This window comes from Pteropus vampyrus, unplaced genomic scaffold (assembly GCF_000151845.1).
Source record: "Pteropus vampyrus isolate Shadow unplaced genomic scaffold, Pvam_2.0 Scaffold8, whole genome shotgun sequence".
NCBI lineage: Eukaryota > Metazoa > Chordata > Mammalia > Chiroptera > Pteropodidae > Pteropus > Pteropus vampyrus.
Window position 1 is genome coordinate 7,964,784 of NW_011888789.1, and position 16,152 is coordinate 7,980,935.

Here is a 16,152-nt window from a genome sequence, read left to right on the forward strand (position 1 = left end):
GATGCTGTTGCTACTGTCACTGCTGCCTCTCCTGCCGCCGCCGCTGCTGCCGCCGCCGCCGCCAGCGCTGGTCCTGCTTTTGCTCTTACTTCTACTGCATGACAGTTGTTTTCTCCATCTAAGCAGACACCAGCTTCAGATGCTCGAGGTGAGAAACATGCCTTTCAGTTTGGGCTACTGGTTTACTTAATCGACCCACTATCAGCTTGGTTTCTATTTTGGCCCCTGTCCTCTTGACCAGCTGCGATGGTTTGGAGAAGCATTTAAAAGAACTGCAAAAGTGGCCCAGAAACAGCAGTAAAGAATTACGATATACTTTTACTTGGTAGTTGCTAGAGGCTTTTTTTCCCTTCTTTTCTCCTGAACTCCTCTTGCTTTTGATAATGGCCTTGGACTTGGACGACTTATCGATTTCCCCCTGTAAGATGCTGTATCATTTGCTTGGGGGGGGCTCTGAATGGTAATGGACCGTGAGAGAAGCCAGGCCTTCTGGAGGTGAGCCGATGGAGATCTATTCCCCAGACATGTCTGAGGTAGCTGCTGAGAGGTCCTCCAGCCCCTCCACTCAGCTGAGTGCAGACCCATCTCTTGTTGGGCTTCCGGCAGCAGAAGACATGCCAGAGACCCAGACTGAAGATGGGAGGACCCCTGGACTGGCAGTTCCCTGCTGTGTCTGCCTAGAAGCCGAGCGCCTGAGAGGTTGTCTCAACTCAGAGAAAATCTGCATTGTCCCCATTCTGGCTTGCCTAGTCAGCCTCTGCCTCTGCATTGCCGGCCTCAAGTGGGTATTTGTGGACAAGATATTTGAGTATGACTCTCCTACTCACCTTGACCCTGGGGGGTTAGGCCAGGACCCTATTATTTCTCTGGATCCAACTGCTGCCTCAGCTGTGTGGGTATCATCTGAGGCATATACTTCACCTGTCTCTAGGGCTCAATCTGAAACTGAGGTTCAAGTTACAGTGCAAGTTGACAATGCTGTTGTGTCCTCTGAACCTTCAGCAGTACCAACCTTGAAGAATCGTATTTTTGCTTTTTCTTTTCTGCCATCCACTGCACCATCTTTCCCTTCACCCACTCGGAACCCTGAGGTGAGAACACCCAAGTCAGCAACTCAGCCACAAACAACAGAAACTAATCTCCAAACTGCTCCTAAACTTTGTAAGTAGAGAGAGAGTGATGATGAATAAAGGACAGGGGTGGGCTTCAGGTCCTAAAAAGTGTTCTCTAGAGCATGTAGCTATTTTATTTCTTGCTTGTATTTTAACTGCGTGGTTTTGTTTAAGCATATCATGTGATGGTTGGGGTGGCATTGAAGAGATGAGTAAAAAGATTTTGTAAAGAGCTGGTTTGAATCAGTGCTCTAACAGAAGCTCCCTCTAGTCAGATTGTTAAATCTGGTGTGGGGGACCAAAAACTTCAGTGTCTTCGAGTCATGCTTGAATTTAAGTTAAATTCAATCTATTTCTGACATTTCTTAAAATATCAGACCATCCTTTATTTTTTATTAATGTGACTTCCATATAGCAATGAGTATGATTTTGTGTCTTTCTTTTTCCCAGGTAGACTTCCTATTACCTTTCTTTACCTTCCCTTTACCCTCTGCCTCCCAACAATCCCAAATTGCCTATTATCTTTCTCCAGCGCTTCTTCCTATTCTCCTAACCACTTCTTCCCACGTTTGTATTTTAATTGGTTCTTCCTGGTATTGCATCAAGCCTTTAGATATTTACAGTGCTCACCTCTCACCAGCATCAAATATTACTGTCCTGCCCAGATTGTAGTTTCAGTTACTAAGCACTTCTCAGGAAAAGCTTTATTTTATTCAGGACACCGTACAATTCTGCATGAAAGGATTTTCCCATATTAGTCTTGTCTTCTGTAATCAAATGTTTAAGTAGCTTCCTTGGCGGTCATTAAAAAGTACAAGATCCATTAGTAAGGTACATTGTTTTTTCAGACATGTGTCATTTGCTGGTCAGATTGCAGCAGCCCAGCTTAATAACCTGTGAGTGAAGAGAGCCCATGCTCTTAAAACCATACAGAACAATATGCTGCTGTTTGTACTGGACCATCGCGATGCTCTATAATAGAAAGTTGACAAAGATGAAACCATGACTAGTCAGATTGTTCTAAACATTAATATAGAAAGGAGGAGTTTTCTATAGCTTTTTAAAAACATGTTTCTAATTTACTTTTGTTTCTCTATCTTCTATCACTATTTACCGTTGATGAATATTTCCTTAGTAAAAAAAAGTAAAAGATCCGAAAATTTGGTTCTTAAAAACGTATGTAAAATCTCAGAGTTAAAGGAGAGATCAGGGTAAGGAGTCAGTGATGAAATACCCCTTCTGTTTCTCTCTTGATGGTAATGAAGAATAAAGAATATCTTTTCCAGACATTAGTTTAGTATGAGGTAGATCCACATGTTGTAGAAACACAGAAAAAAACTTGATTTGTGTTTGTGACTCAAGATTTTTTTTTTATACACACCAGTTTCAGTGGAAAAGATTTAAAAAAAGAGAGAGAGCCTTGTTTTTAAGGTGTAATTAGGGAAGAAGCTCCTTTCTGCAGACACTGCTTTGTATCTTTATCAAATCCCTGAAGCATCATTAAAGGTCTGACAGACATCACTGCATTCGCCGCCTCTTCCCACCTGGCAGAGTGACCGAGAAATAATACCCAGATGAAATGACAGGCTATAAAAAGCAAGTACAGATCCTGCAAAGAGAAGCAAAATTCACTATGAGGACAAGGTTACTTCATTGTCTTTAGTGTTTTAAACTTAAGTCTTTAATGAAAATGTGGCTTAATAGTTAGTTGTCCAGAAAAAGAAAGAGGACCCTTTGAAAAACTCTTCAGCTAAATTCTATAATTTTATCATCTGAGGAAAGCAAGCAAACAAAGAAACATCCAGCACATTTGTCTGATCTAAGACCATGTCAAAAAGTATGTTGTGACTTCTTGAGAAATTATTTTTTATGGTTCATTCTTCTAAGTGTTTTAATAGATTATACATTCCATACAGTTTCCTTAAAAAAAAAAAAAATCTTTTTTTTCGTTCCAAGCCAGGGCATTGATTTTCTGGCATTTGCATTGAGTAGAAAAGATTTACTGCTGCCTCAGAGCATCACAGTGACCAGTTCTGGCCAGATGCACAGCTGCAGCCTTCTGAAGTGCATTGGAAATAAGCCTGGAAAAGCAGTCTGGGAAGTAGTTTTCTCCTGAAAAGTTAGGGATAGACAGTTGGTTAAGACAGTACAGCCTATAAGGGTTTTCTGTGTGGGAAACTCTGTGGTAATTTTTTGGACTAGTGCCTGAAAATAAGAAAATCACTAGTATCCAAAAAATTGTGTCTTGATTTTCGAAAAGGATTGGTTCATCAAGCTTTGTTTTCAGACACTCATGAGTGGTTGCTTTTGTTTTTTGAAAAGCTTGTAACCATTAACTAATGGGAAGTAAAAAAAAAAAAAAAAAACACTTGGAATTAGATTTTGTTATTTTGTAATCTCTTTCACTTTTTAAATTTTCCACTAAGAAAGTATTGCTTAGAGAAAAAATCAGAACTTTTCTTTGATTATGTGTTTTCGATATGAACTAAGCATCATAGTGTATATTTTTAAATGACATTATCATACCTGAAAGATACTATTCATTTATTTCAGGACTTTATTCCCTCTTTTCTATCTGTCTCAGCATATTCAGAATATTATGTAGAGCTATAGCCTTCAAGGTCATAGTCTGTTGAGGACTAATTGATTCTTCTGTATCCTGGAGCCTAAGAGAGTGGAAGAGAGACAATTGTAGTAATTGTATCTGCTGTGTTATTTCCCAAACCAATCTACCTACTAGTATTAGGATTTTATTCTATAAATACTAGAATTACTCCTTGACTCTTAAAATATTTTTTGTCTTTATTATAATAAAAGGCAAAATATACATTTTAAATTGCCTATAGATATAGTGGTTATGCCAGGTTTTCTAAAATGGATATTTCTATAATAAGGTAATATAATTTCATGTTTTTAACATATTAATCTACATATACATATAGAGCTTAAGAAATCTTATACAGGCCTGGAAAATCTCCCCCTCTCTCTCTCTCTGTATCATCTATATAAAATTCTAAAGTTTTTTCATGTGTGATTAATGGTTTTCCACTACCACACTCATTACATTGCCATGATAATAGAGTTTTTATTTTTCGTCAAGTCACATAATACTTGAACCATTAATTTGTAGGGATTTTTGTTTTGTTTTGTTTGCCTGGGCTTTTAAAATTTTTTTTCCAATCTATTTATATAAAAAGAACTGTCTCTGGGCAGTTGCAAACTTAGATTACTATTAAAAAAAAAAAAAAAAGAGCTGATTAAATAAACTGTAGCCAGGAAACTATGGTGCCATCTTGAAAGAAAATTTCTGGATGGGAGAGCCTACTTGACAACAGACTCTTGGGTATGAGAATGTATTAATGTTTTTTCATCTTAGGCCAAATTTGTTTTGCTTTGTCTTAAATCTCTGTATTGAGTTGCATGGCAAACCATTGTTACCACAGTGACAATATGAATTACTACCATTTGCAAAAGCTCAACATGATTAATTTAATTTACCAAAGGATTTCTTTCCTTCATTTTAAAAGTGGCATTCATTTTAAGACTAATAGATTCTTCTAGATCCTTGCAACTGTACTTGTAAGTATTTCAGAATGGTGATTTCAAATAATTTTTCTCTATTTTAATCATCCTTGTTTAAAGCACACAGCATTAAAAATTGGAAGAAACTGAAAGAGCCTCAATTTGAACAAATAATTTTATAAATTTACTGATGAGGAAATCCAGATTCTGAAAGATTTAGTAAAATTATTTTACTAAAATTTACAGAACTCCGAAGGTCTAGTGAAATCTTAAATAGTAGAAAACAGAGCAGTGTCTTATCTCCCAGAATTTAAATCCATACACTGCTATTTTCTCCCATATTTTCCCCCCTGTTCTAGAGAGTTAGAGCTGGAGACTCACCCTGGTAGTTTGAGTAGCTCTGACTGACAGGGAAGTATTCCAAGTGGGACCACCAATCAAGCATATACAGTTCATACTATTAAAATTCAATTTTGTTCTCACCTTCTTGTTTTACTCTTATTAAATTTTCAGTAATAGTGATCTTTTTCCTTTTTATTTGACCACCCATACCATGTTCAGCTTGCTATTGAAAACAACTTGGGTTTTCTAGGGTGAGCTTTCTCCTGGCATGTACCAGATGGCTAAATGGCTCACCTCTTTACTGCACATTCCCACTTTCTCCTTGTTCCATTACCGAGATCCGGTTTTGTTTTGTTTTTTTTCTTCCTTTCCCTATGCATCTTCCCAAATCTATCTTGAATCTTCCTTATTTTTCTTATTATGCTATTTTGGCTGTATATATCAATATTTCATTGCATTCTAAGAGATCAAAGCACCTTCACCTGTCTTTTCTTTCACATATAATTTCATTGTATTTTAATACTGATTGGTATTTACACGCATTATGAATATACATACAAAAAAAAAAATCTCAGGCCAGTAAACAATATACTATTTTGTTATTGGCACAGCCAATTCAAACTTTTGTTCCTCTTCTTTATCTCTCTTCTTTTCCTTCATATGCTTTATGCCAATTTCTCTATTGACTCTTTTACATGTTTGTACAAATCAGCATTTCTTCATTCCCAGAAAATCATTATGCCCCAAAGCATATGTCTTTGTTCTTCCTCCTTCCCTTTTCCTTTTAATAACATCTCATTGTATCATTCTAAAGCAGGAAGGAAGAGATAATTTGTAAATTGAGGGAACAGGCATAAAAAGTTGTTACTTTAGTTAAGCTATAAGACCCTAAGAATTAGGACTATAAGTCTTGTCCCCTGATTCTGTTGAACTTTCTGTTAAACCACAATCTAGACCATGTCTACTTTTATGCTCATTTTCCATTTTTATTATTTTTGTTATGTGTCAGTGATTCTCTTATTTACTCTTTTTCTTCATTTAATGAATGCACATTAAGCACCTACTGTGTGCCAGGCATGATTTTTAGATTGATTACATGGCAGTGAAAAGCAGTACAAGTCCTTGCCCTCATAGAGCTTATGTTCCAATGGATTTTAAGAATTAGTTGTACAGCTCAATTTGAGTTATTTCTTTGCTGTACATATATACTCTCTAAATTCAACATGTCTTCTTTCTGCCTTTATTTTGTTCACCTTTTGACTGCCATTCCTTTTCCTCACCTGGTATGTTCCTCTTCTAGTATTTTCGAATACTGAAGACTTGCCGGCAATGTCCTACATCTTAAAATGACACCAGTCCCACCTCTGCCCCCAACAAGTCGGGTAACTTTGGATGATTCATGTTTGGCCTTTTTAGCACTATTTAAAAAAGCCATTGGAGTGGTTGGGAAAAGTAACATCTGTCTAGTTCTTTAGGAGCACTCTCTTAAGCGGAAAATATATACATAATTCGAGCATGTAAAGATTCTAAGGATTCTAGATTCTAGAAAGCTGATAGCTGCAAATATTTTTGTTTTTATTTTTTATTATGTTTTTTATTTATTGTTTTGCTTATAGAACAAGAGTATTAAAATATTCCGAAGGAATTTTAGTTCCACTTTCCAGAGAAAGGTTAGACTCTGCTATTAAGTTATTTAGTTCTCAAATTGAATAAAAATTTAGGTTCATATATCATACACATGAAGAATGATTTAGTAGAAGTGGGTACAGTTAATCATTATAAACCTTGCTACAAATTTAAGTGCAGTGAATTTAATCACTATGGGTGTTTGCATGAATATTTGAAGGTTATTTCTGAATAATATAATTGACATTCTGTAATCATAGAACTTTACGTGTTAAACATTTGTAGAGATTATCTGCATGACTTCCAAAGTGAGGAAATTCAGATCCAGAAAAGTGAAGTGACTTGCCCAAGGTCTCTACAGCTAATTAGTGTCAGTGCTGATAGTAAAACCGAAATGATCCTTTTATTCGTTACACTCTGCTTTTCTTCTTCAAACTGTTTTTAGTATGTACATTCAAATAATACAGTAGTCTCCCCCGCCTTATCTGCCATTTGGCTTTATGCAATTTCAGTTACCCATAGTCAACCATGATCCAAAAATATTAAATGGAAAATTCCAGAAATAAACAATTCATAAGTTTTAAATTGCATGCTATTCTGAGTAGTGTGATCAAATTTCTCTCTGTCTCACCCGGGACTTAAATCATCCTTTTGTCCAGTGTATTTGCACTGCAGACGCTCCCCTCCCATTAGTCAATTAGTAGACATCTTAGTTATTAGATCGGTTTTCAGAGAGAGACCACAAACACATAACTCATTACAGTATATTGTTATAATTGTTCTATTTTATTATTAGTTGTTGTTGTTAATCTCTTATTGTGCCTAATTTATAAATTAAACTTTATCATAGGCATATATGTACAGGAAAAACCATAATGCATACAGGGTTCGATACTATCCACAGTTTCAGGAATCCACTGGAGTCTTGGAGCATTTCCCTGCAGATAAGGGAAGACTACTGTATATATTATTTTAATTTAAATAATTTTGAGTTTCCTGTTTATTATTTAAATTCTAATTAGTAAAACTTTCATCATTCCATTGCAGATTTCTTCTTTAGAGAATAGAGAATTTTACCTCTGTGATTTTGATCAGTATTGGACATCCCCATGGAGTAGAGGTTGGACATCCCTCTCCCAACAACACAATAGATGGGAGAATTTTTTTAACAATCACAGTTATTCCAACTAAAAAGTACTACTTATTTGGAAAGAATTTATTTTCTTCTTAATGGAAGTATTCAGGCTGTGACACCTTTGAGGGAGATTTGTGTCCCAAGCAGATAGATATTAAATATATCTACCTCTAAGGTCCCTTACAGTTCTGATTCTGTCTCTTGTCCTAAGGCATTAGCTTTCCAGTTGGGCAGACTTGAATTTTAATTCTACCTGCCATCCTTCATGGCCTCAAGAAAGTTAAATCATCTCTCTGAATCTGTTTCCTTGCTTACATATGAGAATAGTGCTATGCATTCGTTGGGGCTGTTTGGGGCTTTCTTATAGGCAGAATGATAAGGAGTTACTCATAAGGGAGGAAAACACAGTTGGTGACTAAAATTGTGTTTGTCAAGGAAGTATCTTCTATGGGAATATTGAGATAATGAAAAGGAATTCATACAGTTTAGTCATAGTGCATAGAAAGAGTTGGGCTGGAGAGGTCATGTATCCTTTTTCATCTGAATGCACATTTTATTCACCTCTTTTTATTGTTTCAAACTGGGATTTCCAGACTCCAAAAGAAAGGATTTAAAGCATTTTCAACTTTTCACAAAACCCATGGAAATTTACATAGAATAATTTTACATGAGCCAAATTGAACATAGAAGTTCTTTTAATTTGGTTAAAAATATATTATATATAGTACCTATACATAATACCCTAAATGAAAGTGGAAAATGATTTGATGATTACTTAATAAAGCCAATAAAATCTTTAAAAGTATTGGAAAAGGTTGTTTATCAATAAGTTTGAAAACAAAAACAAAACTCTAGCCCCATATCTAATTGTTAGAGGCTTATAAAAAATAAAGTAGAAAAAAATTGTTATAGAGGTAGAAAATAATTGTATTCTACATACCGGAGATTCATTTACAATGAACTTAAAATAAAATCTTATTAGCTGGATTGTTGGTCACAATCTTACAAAAAGAAAAGAAAAACAATGCTGTTCTGTCTATATGTACTAATAAGGGACTTTGATTTTTGTCTTGTACTTAATGATTTTTCTTGCATAGAGGTGTAATTTGTAACAGCTTTTCCTTTATAAAAATGTATCATAATCAGCATAATATGTGTTTTTATTTATTATTTATTGGAAAATTAGAAATATGTGAAAACTTATATGCTTTCATTATCCAGAGTCTTATTAATTCAAGTATAATAGATTTACTGCAGAAATTGAACTCTGAATCAATATTGGAGCAGTGAGGCAGCCATTTCTAAGGGGAAAATATTTGATAACAATCTAGGACGATTTTACCTGAATATATAGGCTTTCCTAATTGTGCTGCAATAAGCTGCTAGGCCAATAAATCTTGATAAAATATAATGGAAAGCTTTCTATGGTAATGCATTTTTTATTTTTCATCAAGAATATGGAGTGACAAGATGAGACTTGATTTACTATAATTTTCAGTGATATGCCCTGTGTGTTTGAATTACCTTTCTTGAGGTCCTGTTATCCCACTCAAAGGGGAAATTTATGAACTCTATTTTTAGCAAAATTTACTACAAAATTTAATACTCATGTAATCCTCTACTAAAAATTCTCTATAACTCATTTTATTTTAAAAACATAATTTAAAATTAAACCAAATGTTTATATATTTATATATATTTGGAAGGAAGAAGAGAGCAACACTGAAGATAATGATAGTTGCTACTAGAAAGAAAACTTAATTTATAGGCAAACAAATGACACTAGAATTCCCATGTCTTAACTTTGGTACCCGTGTTGGTGTCAGATGTTGATTTAATTTTATTTCTTTAGTTTTCTTCCTTTCTCCCTCCTTTTATTTCTTTCTTACTAGCTATCCCACAGTTGCTTTTTTCTTTACTCTGCTATTTCATACCCCACCATTACTTCTTCTCCAGTGATGTCACTGCGCGTTCCTTCTCAGTATCCCCACTCTTCTGAAGCCAGTGTCAGGGAGCATCAGAGGTTATGGAGTGGACAGCCCAGACCTGTGGTTTCTCACCAAATGGGTTGGGGGAGAGAGTGAGTGAGACCTTAACCGCAGACTTGACCACGATTAGTTCAATGACTTTCAGTGTTGCATCTTCCTTTGCTAAGTAACAGGAAGTATTTGTTTTATGAAATATGTTGGTGTCATGCAATAAAAGCTCCATAAATAAATGGAATGATCTAAAGACAGTGGGATTGAACTCTTGTTAGCATTTGTTTGTAATCCCTTGGTGGAGCTTCCTGGGTCATAATTGCTTGCTCTTCTGGGAGCAAAAGGAATCAGTAACCATTGATTGTTACATGATGCTAAGTATTGCCTACAAAGCAAATCTTTAGAATGATTAATGGCAGTATTCAGTGTTACAACTCTGATCCCTCTTCACTATAATCCTTAAAGCAAGCTGGATTTTTACATTTTTTCCCCATCACACAACTCTTAAAATTTTTTCAAGAGAAGAGGAAAAACAATGCAGTGTAATCTGTGAAGACTACGATTTACATAGAAACAAAGACATTATATTAAATAATTATTTCAGTATTTTTATCTTTCCACTGCAGTGACAACAGGGAGCTATCTAAATTTACTCTTGCCCAGGAAGTTCAGTTTCATATGACTGTGATCCTATAATTTTCGCTAATCCGCCCTCTGGAACCCGAGGTACACAGAGCCAATGACCTACATATTCCTACCTATTCAATAAACTAGACATAAAAACATAGAGATCAATACAGTAAATCTTTGGCTTTTCAAAATCCTTGAGAAATTAGTTGTACTAGATTGCTGAGTTTTATAAATTGCTGATGATTTGTCACCTTGAAACTTTAATTTTATCTATTTTGGATTGAAACCTTTTACTAATCTATGCTACTTGTTAAACAGGATTTATTGAATATAGGATCTTCATAATGTTGAGTACTGTGATTTCTTAAGGACACAGTAGGTTATAATTTTCTTGAGTACTGTGATCTCATTAGGAAATATTGAGTTATATTATGAATTCTAACCTCAGACCCATATATATTTTGAATGTGTATTGAGTTATTGCATAATCATGATTAGAATTTCAGAGCTTTAAGGAATCATAGAGACAATTTAAACCAATATTTTCTTTTAGTACAGAGAAATAGGCTCAAAGATGTTAAACTTCTTGCCAGAGATCACATATAAACAGAAAATTTTGATGATATTTTCATGTATTCTATGCTTTCAGCTATGAATTCACTTTGAAAGCAATATATATTAATGAAATTGTTTTTTACACTCCTTTTAATATATAGTTCTGATCTCGTATGGGGTTTGTAAATCAAGTTTTTAAGCAGGTTAAACATTTATATAAAAGATAAGCTGTCTCTGAATAAGGTTCTCACCTTGAGAAAATGCATAAGCTTTAGTGACATATGTTTTGCTTATCAAACCTGACTCTTCCTGTGTTCTGGATGAGCAGAGTTCAGGATGAGAGGTAAATAACAGATGACAAGGAAGAGTAACTACTTGGTTGTCTTAGTGCTTCTATTTAGAGGGCCTGAGTCTAATTCCCTGTTATATTTGTTCATTTGTTACTCCCTTCATAATATGTAGAATGGGGGTAATAAATCTTTAGACATTGACCATAGTACCTCACAGGAAATTATTTTTTGAACAGATGAACTCTACAGAGATAGTTAATATGCTTTATTAGAACTATCACAAACTGGATTTGAGAAATCATGATTCGTAAAGTAGAAATTACTTTCATTTTATTTTCATTTATTGAGTCCACCATAGCCAATATTTAGAAAACACCAAATTATCTCATAAACTCTTCTCTGCTATTCAAAGCTCTGACATAGCAGGACCCCAGACTTTCTATCTAGCTTAACTTCAGCTGCCACCCCCGCCACCCCAAAACCATATGGACCAAGTGGGACTCTATCTGAAATATTATTTTACTTCTCTTCTCCATTCTCTTGCTCATTCTATTGCTTATACCAAAAAACGTTTTCTTCCCACAATCTCTATTTTTCCAAATTCTGCTCAGGCCTCAAGGCTCAGCTTCAAAAACAGATGCAGACCCTTCTTCCTCTAGAGACCCATAGCACATTTTCTGTGTCTCATCAGGGTACTTCCCACGTTCTCACTTTGGTGTCCTTATTTGTACACTTGCTTATTATTCATGCTAGACTGAAATTTTCCTGAGGCCTAGAGTTACAGCTGATTCATTGTTATGCACTATATAACATTGTTATGCCTGGCAAAATATTTTATATAAAGTAGGTGTCCCATTTGCCTATTTTTGGAATAAAAATTGAGGTATACCAAGGATGACTTGCTTATGGCATCACAGGAAGAAAGAAAATGATCTAAAACCATATATTAAATCTGGAATTTTAACTTGGAGGAATTAAATATACAGTTCAGTCATTACAAACTTTTTTTGAGACATGATTCTTGGCCCTTTTATATATGATTTGCAAAGCCTGTTTACATAACATTGTCACATATATATCTCTATAGAGAGATGATAGATTAGATAGATGGTAGATAGATAGATTGATAGATGGTAGATAGATAGATAGATAGATAGATAGATAGATAGATAGATAGTAGATAGATAGATAGATAGATAGATAGATAGTAGATAGATAGATAGATAGATAGATAGATAGATAGATAGATAGATGATAGATAGATAGATGATAGATAGATAGAATGATAGAGATAGATGATAGGAGAATATCCTCCTGAAAAATTCACATTATGGTATATAAGAGACTTTAGGCTACACAAAATTTTATTTCATGGTAGTGTAGTGATTAGGAGCACATACTTTAGAACCAGATTATGTGGGTTCAAATGCAAGCTCCATCCCTGGCTCTGTGACAGTACAAGTTAGATAAGTTACCTGTGCCCTAATTTCCTTGTCTATGAAATGGTGGCAATAATCGTACCTCATTCATGAGGTTGTTAAGAGGATCAGATGAGTCGATGTATATAAAGCATTGAGAATAATTCCTGACACATAAACACTATGTAAGCATGCTTTAAATACTATGCAGTTTTTAAAATTAAATCACATTTTCTTGAATTATAAATTGGATATTTCTATCCAATTTATAATTTCTATTTCTATTTCAATTTATAATTTCTATTGTTATCAGACTTGAAGAAAGGGAAAGGAATTCTAAGAGACATATTGGCAAAGATATGGATGTGTAACCATTTTGTTTTAGTTTGTTCATGTGGTGTTTCCTCTGTATAGTTTGTGTTACTACCTTATCTACATTGTTCTCAGAAATTATAAAGAGAATTGAGAAGAATAACCATAAGTCCACCTGTCAGCTAGAAATAGAGCTACATGCTTTAGGTAGTTTGAGGGAGAAAGCTGTCCTCACCCTCACTAGCCAAATGCCATCTATTGATATTGGAATCATTTGCATGCATGCTGAAAGTCATGACTGTGACTCCTTACTGTCATAAAATGGTGTACAGGTCCATAAGGAGACAATGAACTTCCCTTACTTGTTGAAGAATAATTGCAGAAGCTTTGGATTCTATTATGCTATCATTTTCACAAAGCAGAAATCTATTGATTATATAAGTATACGCAATAAATTAATGTGATGATTGGTGCTGTCCATGATGAAATAACAGTGATTTGGAAGTACTGGAATTTTATTAAACAGTATCATAGAAGAACTATTGACATTTTAAAGATGGAAGAGATCTTATAGATAAGCTGGTCAAAATATTTTACTTTATTCTTAAGGAAACCAAGATAGAGAAATGTGAAATGATCGGGCCTTATATATTTCTATAGTAAGAAACAGAGACTGGTCAAAAGAATGGATACTACCTCATTTTGTACTTTTTTCAATATCCTGTGCTACTTTACATAAGTTAGTTAATTTTTTAGAACTGGAAGAACTTTAGTTTTCCCATCTTTCCAAATTCTTTATCTTTATTCAGTGGGCTTTGTTCCAGGAATTTATCTCTAAACGGAGAAAACAGAAAAAGAATAATAAGTAAGTAAATCATGTGAAAATAGCCATAAGATGGTCAAAGTACTAAGAGAGAAGCATGGTGATTTTAAATAAAACGATCAACATAAGCTGCTGAATCAAGAAGGTAACAGTGAATGAAAGATTTGAAAGAGGATACTTAGTTTAATTTAGAGATAAAGGAAGCAAGGTAAGCATTGAAAGATATATACATTTCTGATGAATGTAGGTATTTCGGGTGAAAGGAAAAGCATTGCTAGAGTCAAGAGTGAAACAGGCATTTAGCCACAAAGTGAGTAGAACAGTTCGATTGGTATGGAGGAATTTGTCAATAGCTAGCATTTAGTAGCATGCATTATATGCTCAGTGTTTTACATATGTTTTTCCACCTTCAAACACACACACAAAAACATGAGCTGAGTACTATTATTGTTCCTCTTTTATGAGAAACTGATGGAGTAGAAGAAACTGATGGTCTAGACATTAAAATAGTAGGATGATGATGATTATCATCATCTGAATGTGCAAGAGAGTTGGAAGAAACATGTAGCTATAAAAGAGACTATGAAGAATGAATTCCACAGGACTAATTGAATGTGGTGAAGGAGAGAAGGAAATTATTTTTTATACATTAATGATTCAGTGGTTGTTAAATTAATGAATTTCTGAATAATGAGATCATGCATTTATTCAATGTGTATTTATTGTGTTCTACTAAGTCTTTATGTACTTAGTAATATACAGAATCAATCGATTTATGGCAGGAAGTGACTTGTGCTCCAATTTCCAGGAATCATTTATTGCTTCTTCATGATGGGGCCACCCAATTAAATAATATTAATTGTTCTTCCCCTGGTATTATGTAAAAATTAAAATTGATAGAATACAGAATTTAAAGGCATTTTTACTTTATTTTTTGCTGATGCTGGTGAACAGAATCCTTTTGGGATGTATATCCTCTTTAATAAGCACCAATAACTTGTGTGCTGAGATTTATTTTGATATGGAAATTACATATAGAATTACATATTGAAGTTGTAGTTAGCCCATTCTAGTATATGGCCCTTGAATAGTATCTCCACAGCATACTACTTAGCTTTTTCAAATTATTTTATGTGAATGATGCTATGTGTGACTTCTCAGCTTATAACTGTAAATTATTACAAAAAGCACATAGAAAATATTATTTCTACAAAATTATTATTTTTTCTCTTTTTTAATGGAATATTTAAACAAAGTTATATATTCATTAAATTCTTCCAGTTAGTTTATTCAGTTTGTTCAAAATATGGACTCTGAAGTACCGCAGTTAATATAAGATTTTGGCAGACTATTAATAATAACACTCTCAATTTGTAGCTCTTTCATCCATGTAATTTTAGTGATATATGTACTATGTTCTAGGGAAGGGAGTATTTCAAGATTAAAGAGACAGTCAATATGTTGGTGCATTTATTCAGTTTTTCGAAGCTGGTAAATGGAAAGAGGCAATATAATTTCTGCTCACACTGTTCAAAAGCAAGCCATTGACACTGGAGGTGTATCAAATACAGATAGGATGGTTGCAGATATAAATAGTTAATGCTACAAACATTTCTTTGTTTAGTTGTTTATTTAAAGCAGTGATTCTTAAAGTTAATTTTATTAAGCAATTTATTTTTAGAATCAGAGTAGACATAAGTATAATGAAAATGCTTTGTGATTAAAACAATGTATAAAAAAGTTTTGAGCAAGAAATCGAATGTACTATTTCAATGTGATTAGAATATGTAGTATTTTCTATTCAAAGATGCATTCCCATTGGAATTAAAATTCATTCAGTGATGCAAAAATTCCAATTTCTATTCCTTCTTGCCTGTTGTCTGATCTTGATCTTATATTTCTTGAAAGGGAATTTCTTTTGTACACAGTTCTTTTACTTTTGCACCAAAATTTCTTAATGTCCAAAGCAATAGTTTAAAAACTAAGTTTCTCCATTTTAGCTTAGAAATTACTTCCCTTTTATGCATATTGAATATGTAAACTTTGCAAACATGAGTACTCCTTTCCAGAAAGACTTCAGAATCACAGGTGATTTGGGGGCAGAGATTACAGGCCGACTGTTCTTTAGTATTTCAAAGTCTGCCCTCTTGTGCCCTGATTCTTGAGGAAGAAATTGAAATCATTAGTAGCTCCAAGTGAAAACCCCTCTAATAACAATACAGGAAAGAATTCAATTTAGGTCTGTTGACTTCTTCCTTGGTTTTCAAACTTGCAAATAGAAGCAACATTTTCATATTTTTCAAGGGAAGAACAAGGAGAACCTGGTTCCCTTTCCCTGTTACACTGCTTCCAGTTTGCCTTGAACAGACTTAATGCAGGAGAAGCTCTGGAAATACCACTCAAATTCT

The 16,152-nt window shown here is 34.2% G+C and overlaps 1 protein-coding gene across 10 annotated transcripts in view; it reads left to right on the forward strand.

The window, feature by feature from the left end:
* The window catches only part of NRG1 (neuregulin 1), a 1,003,268-nt gene that overhangs the window by 892,237 nt on the left and 94,879 nt on the right, over positions 1 to 16,152 (forward strand). Inside the window, exon 1 of one of the 10 annotated variants that reach the window (XM_023538403.1) lies at positions 139 to 1,161. The exons of 6 other annotated variants lie outside the window; for them this stretch is intronic. In XM_023538403.1, the coding sequence (XP_023394171.1) occupies positions 504 to 1,161 (658 nt within the window). In that variant the 5' untranslated portion in view covers positions 139 to 503. Of the gene's footprint in view, positions 1 to 138; positions 1,162 to 16,152 lie in introns of those variants that run through there. 3 more of the 10 variants (XM_011372004.2, XM_023538399.1, XM_023538395.1) reach the window with 3 other exon arrangements.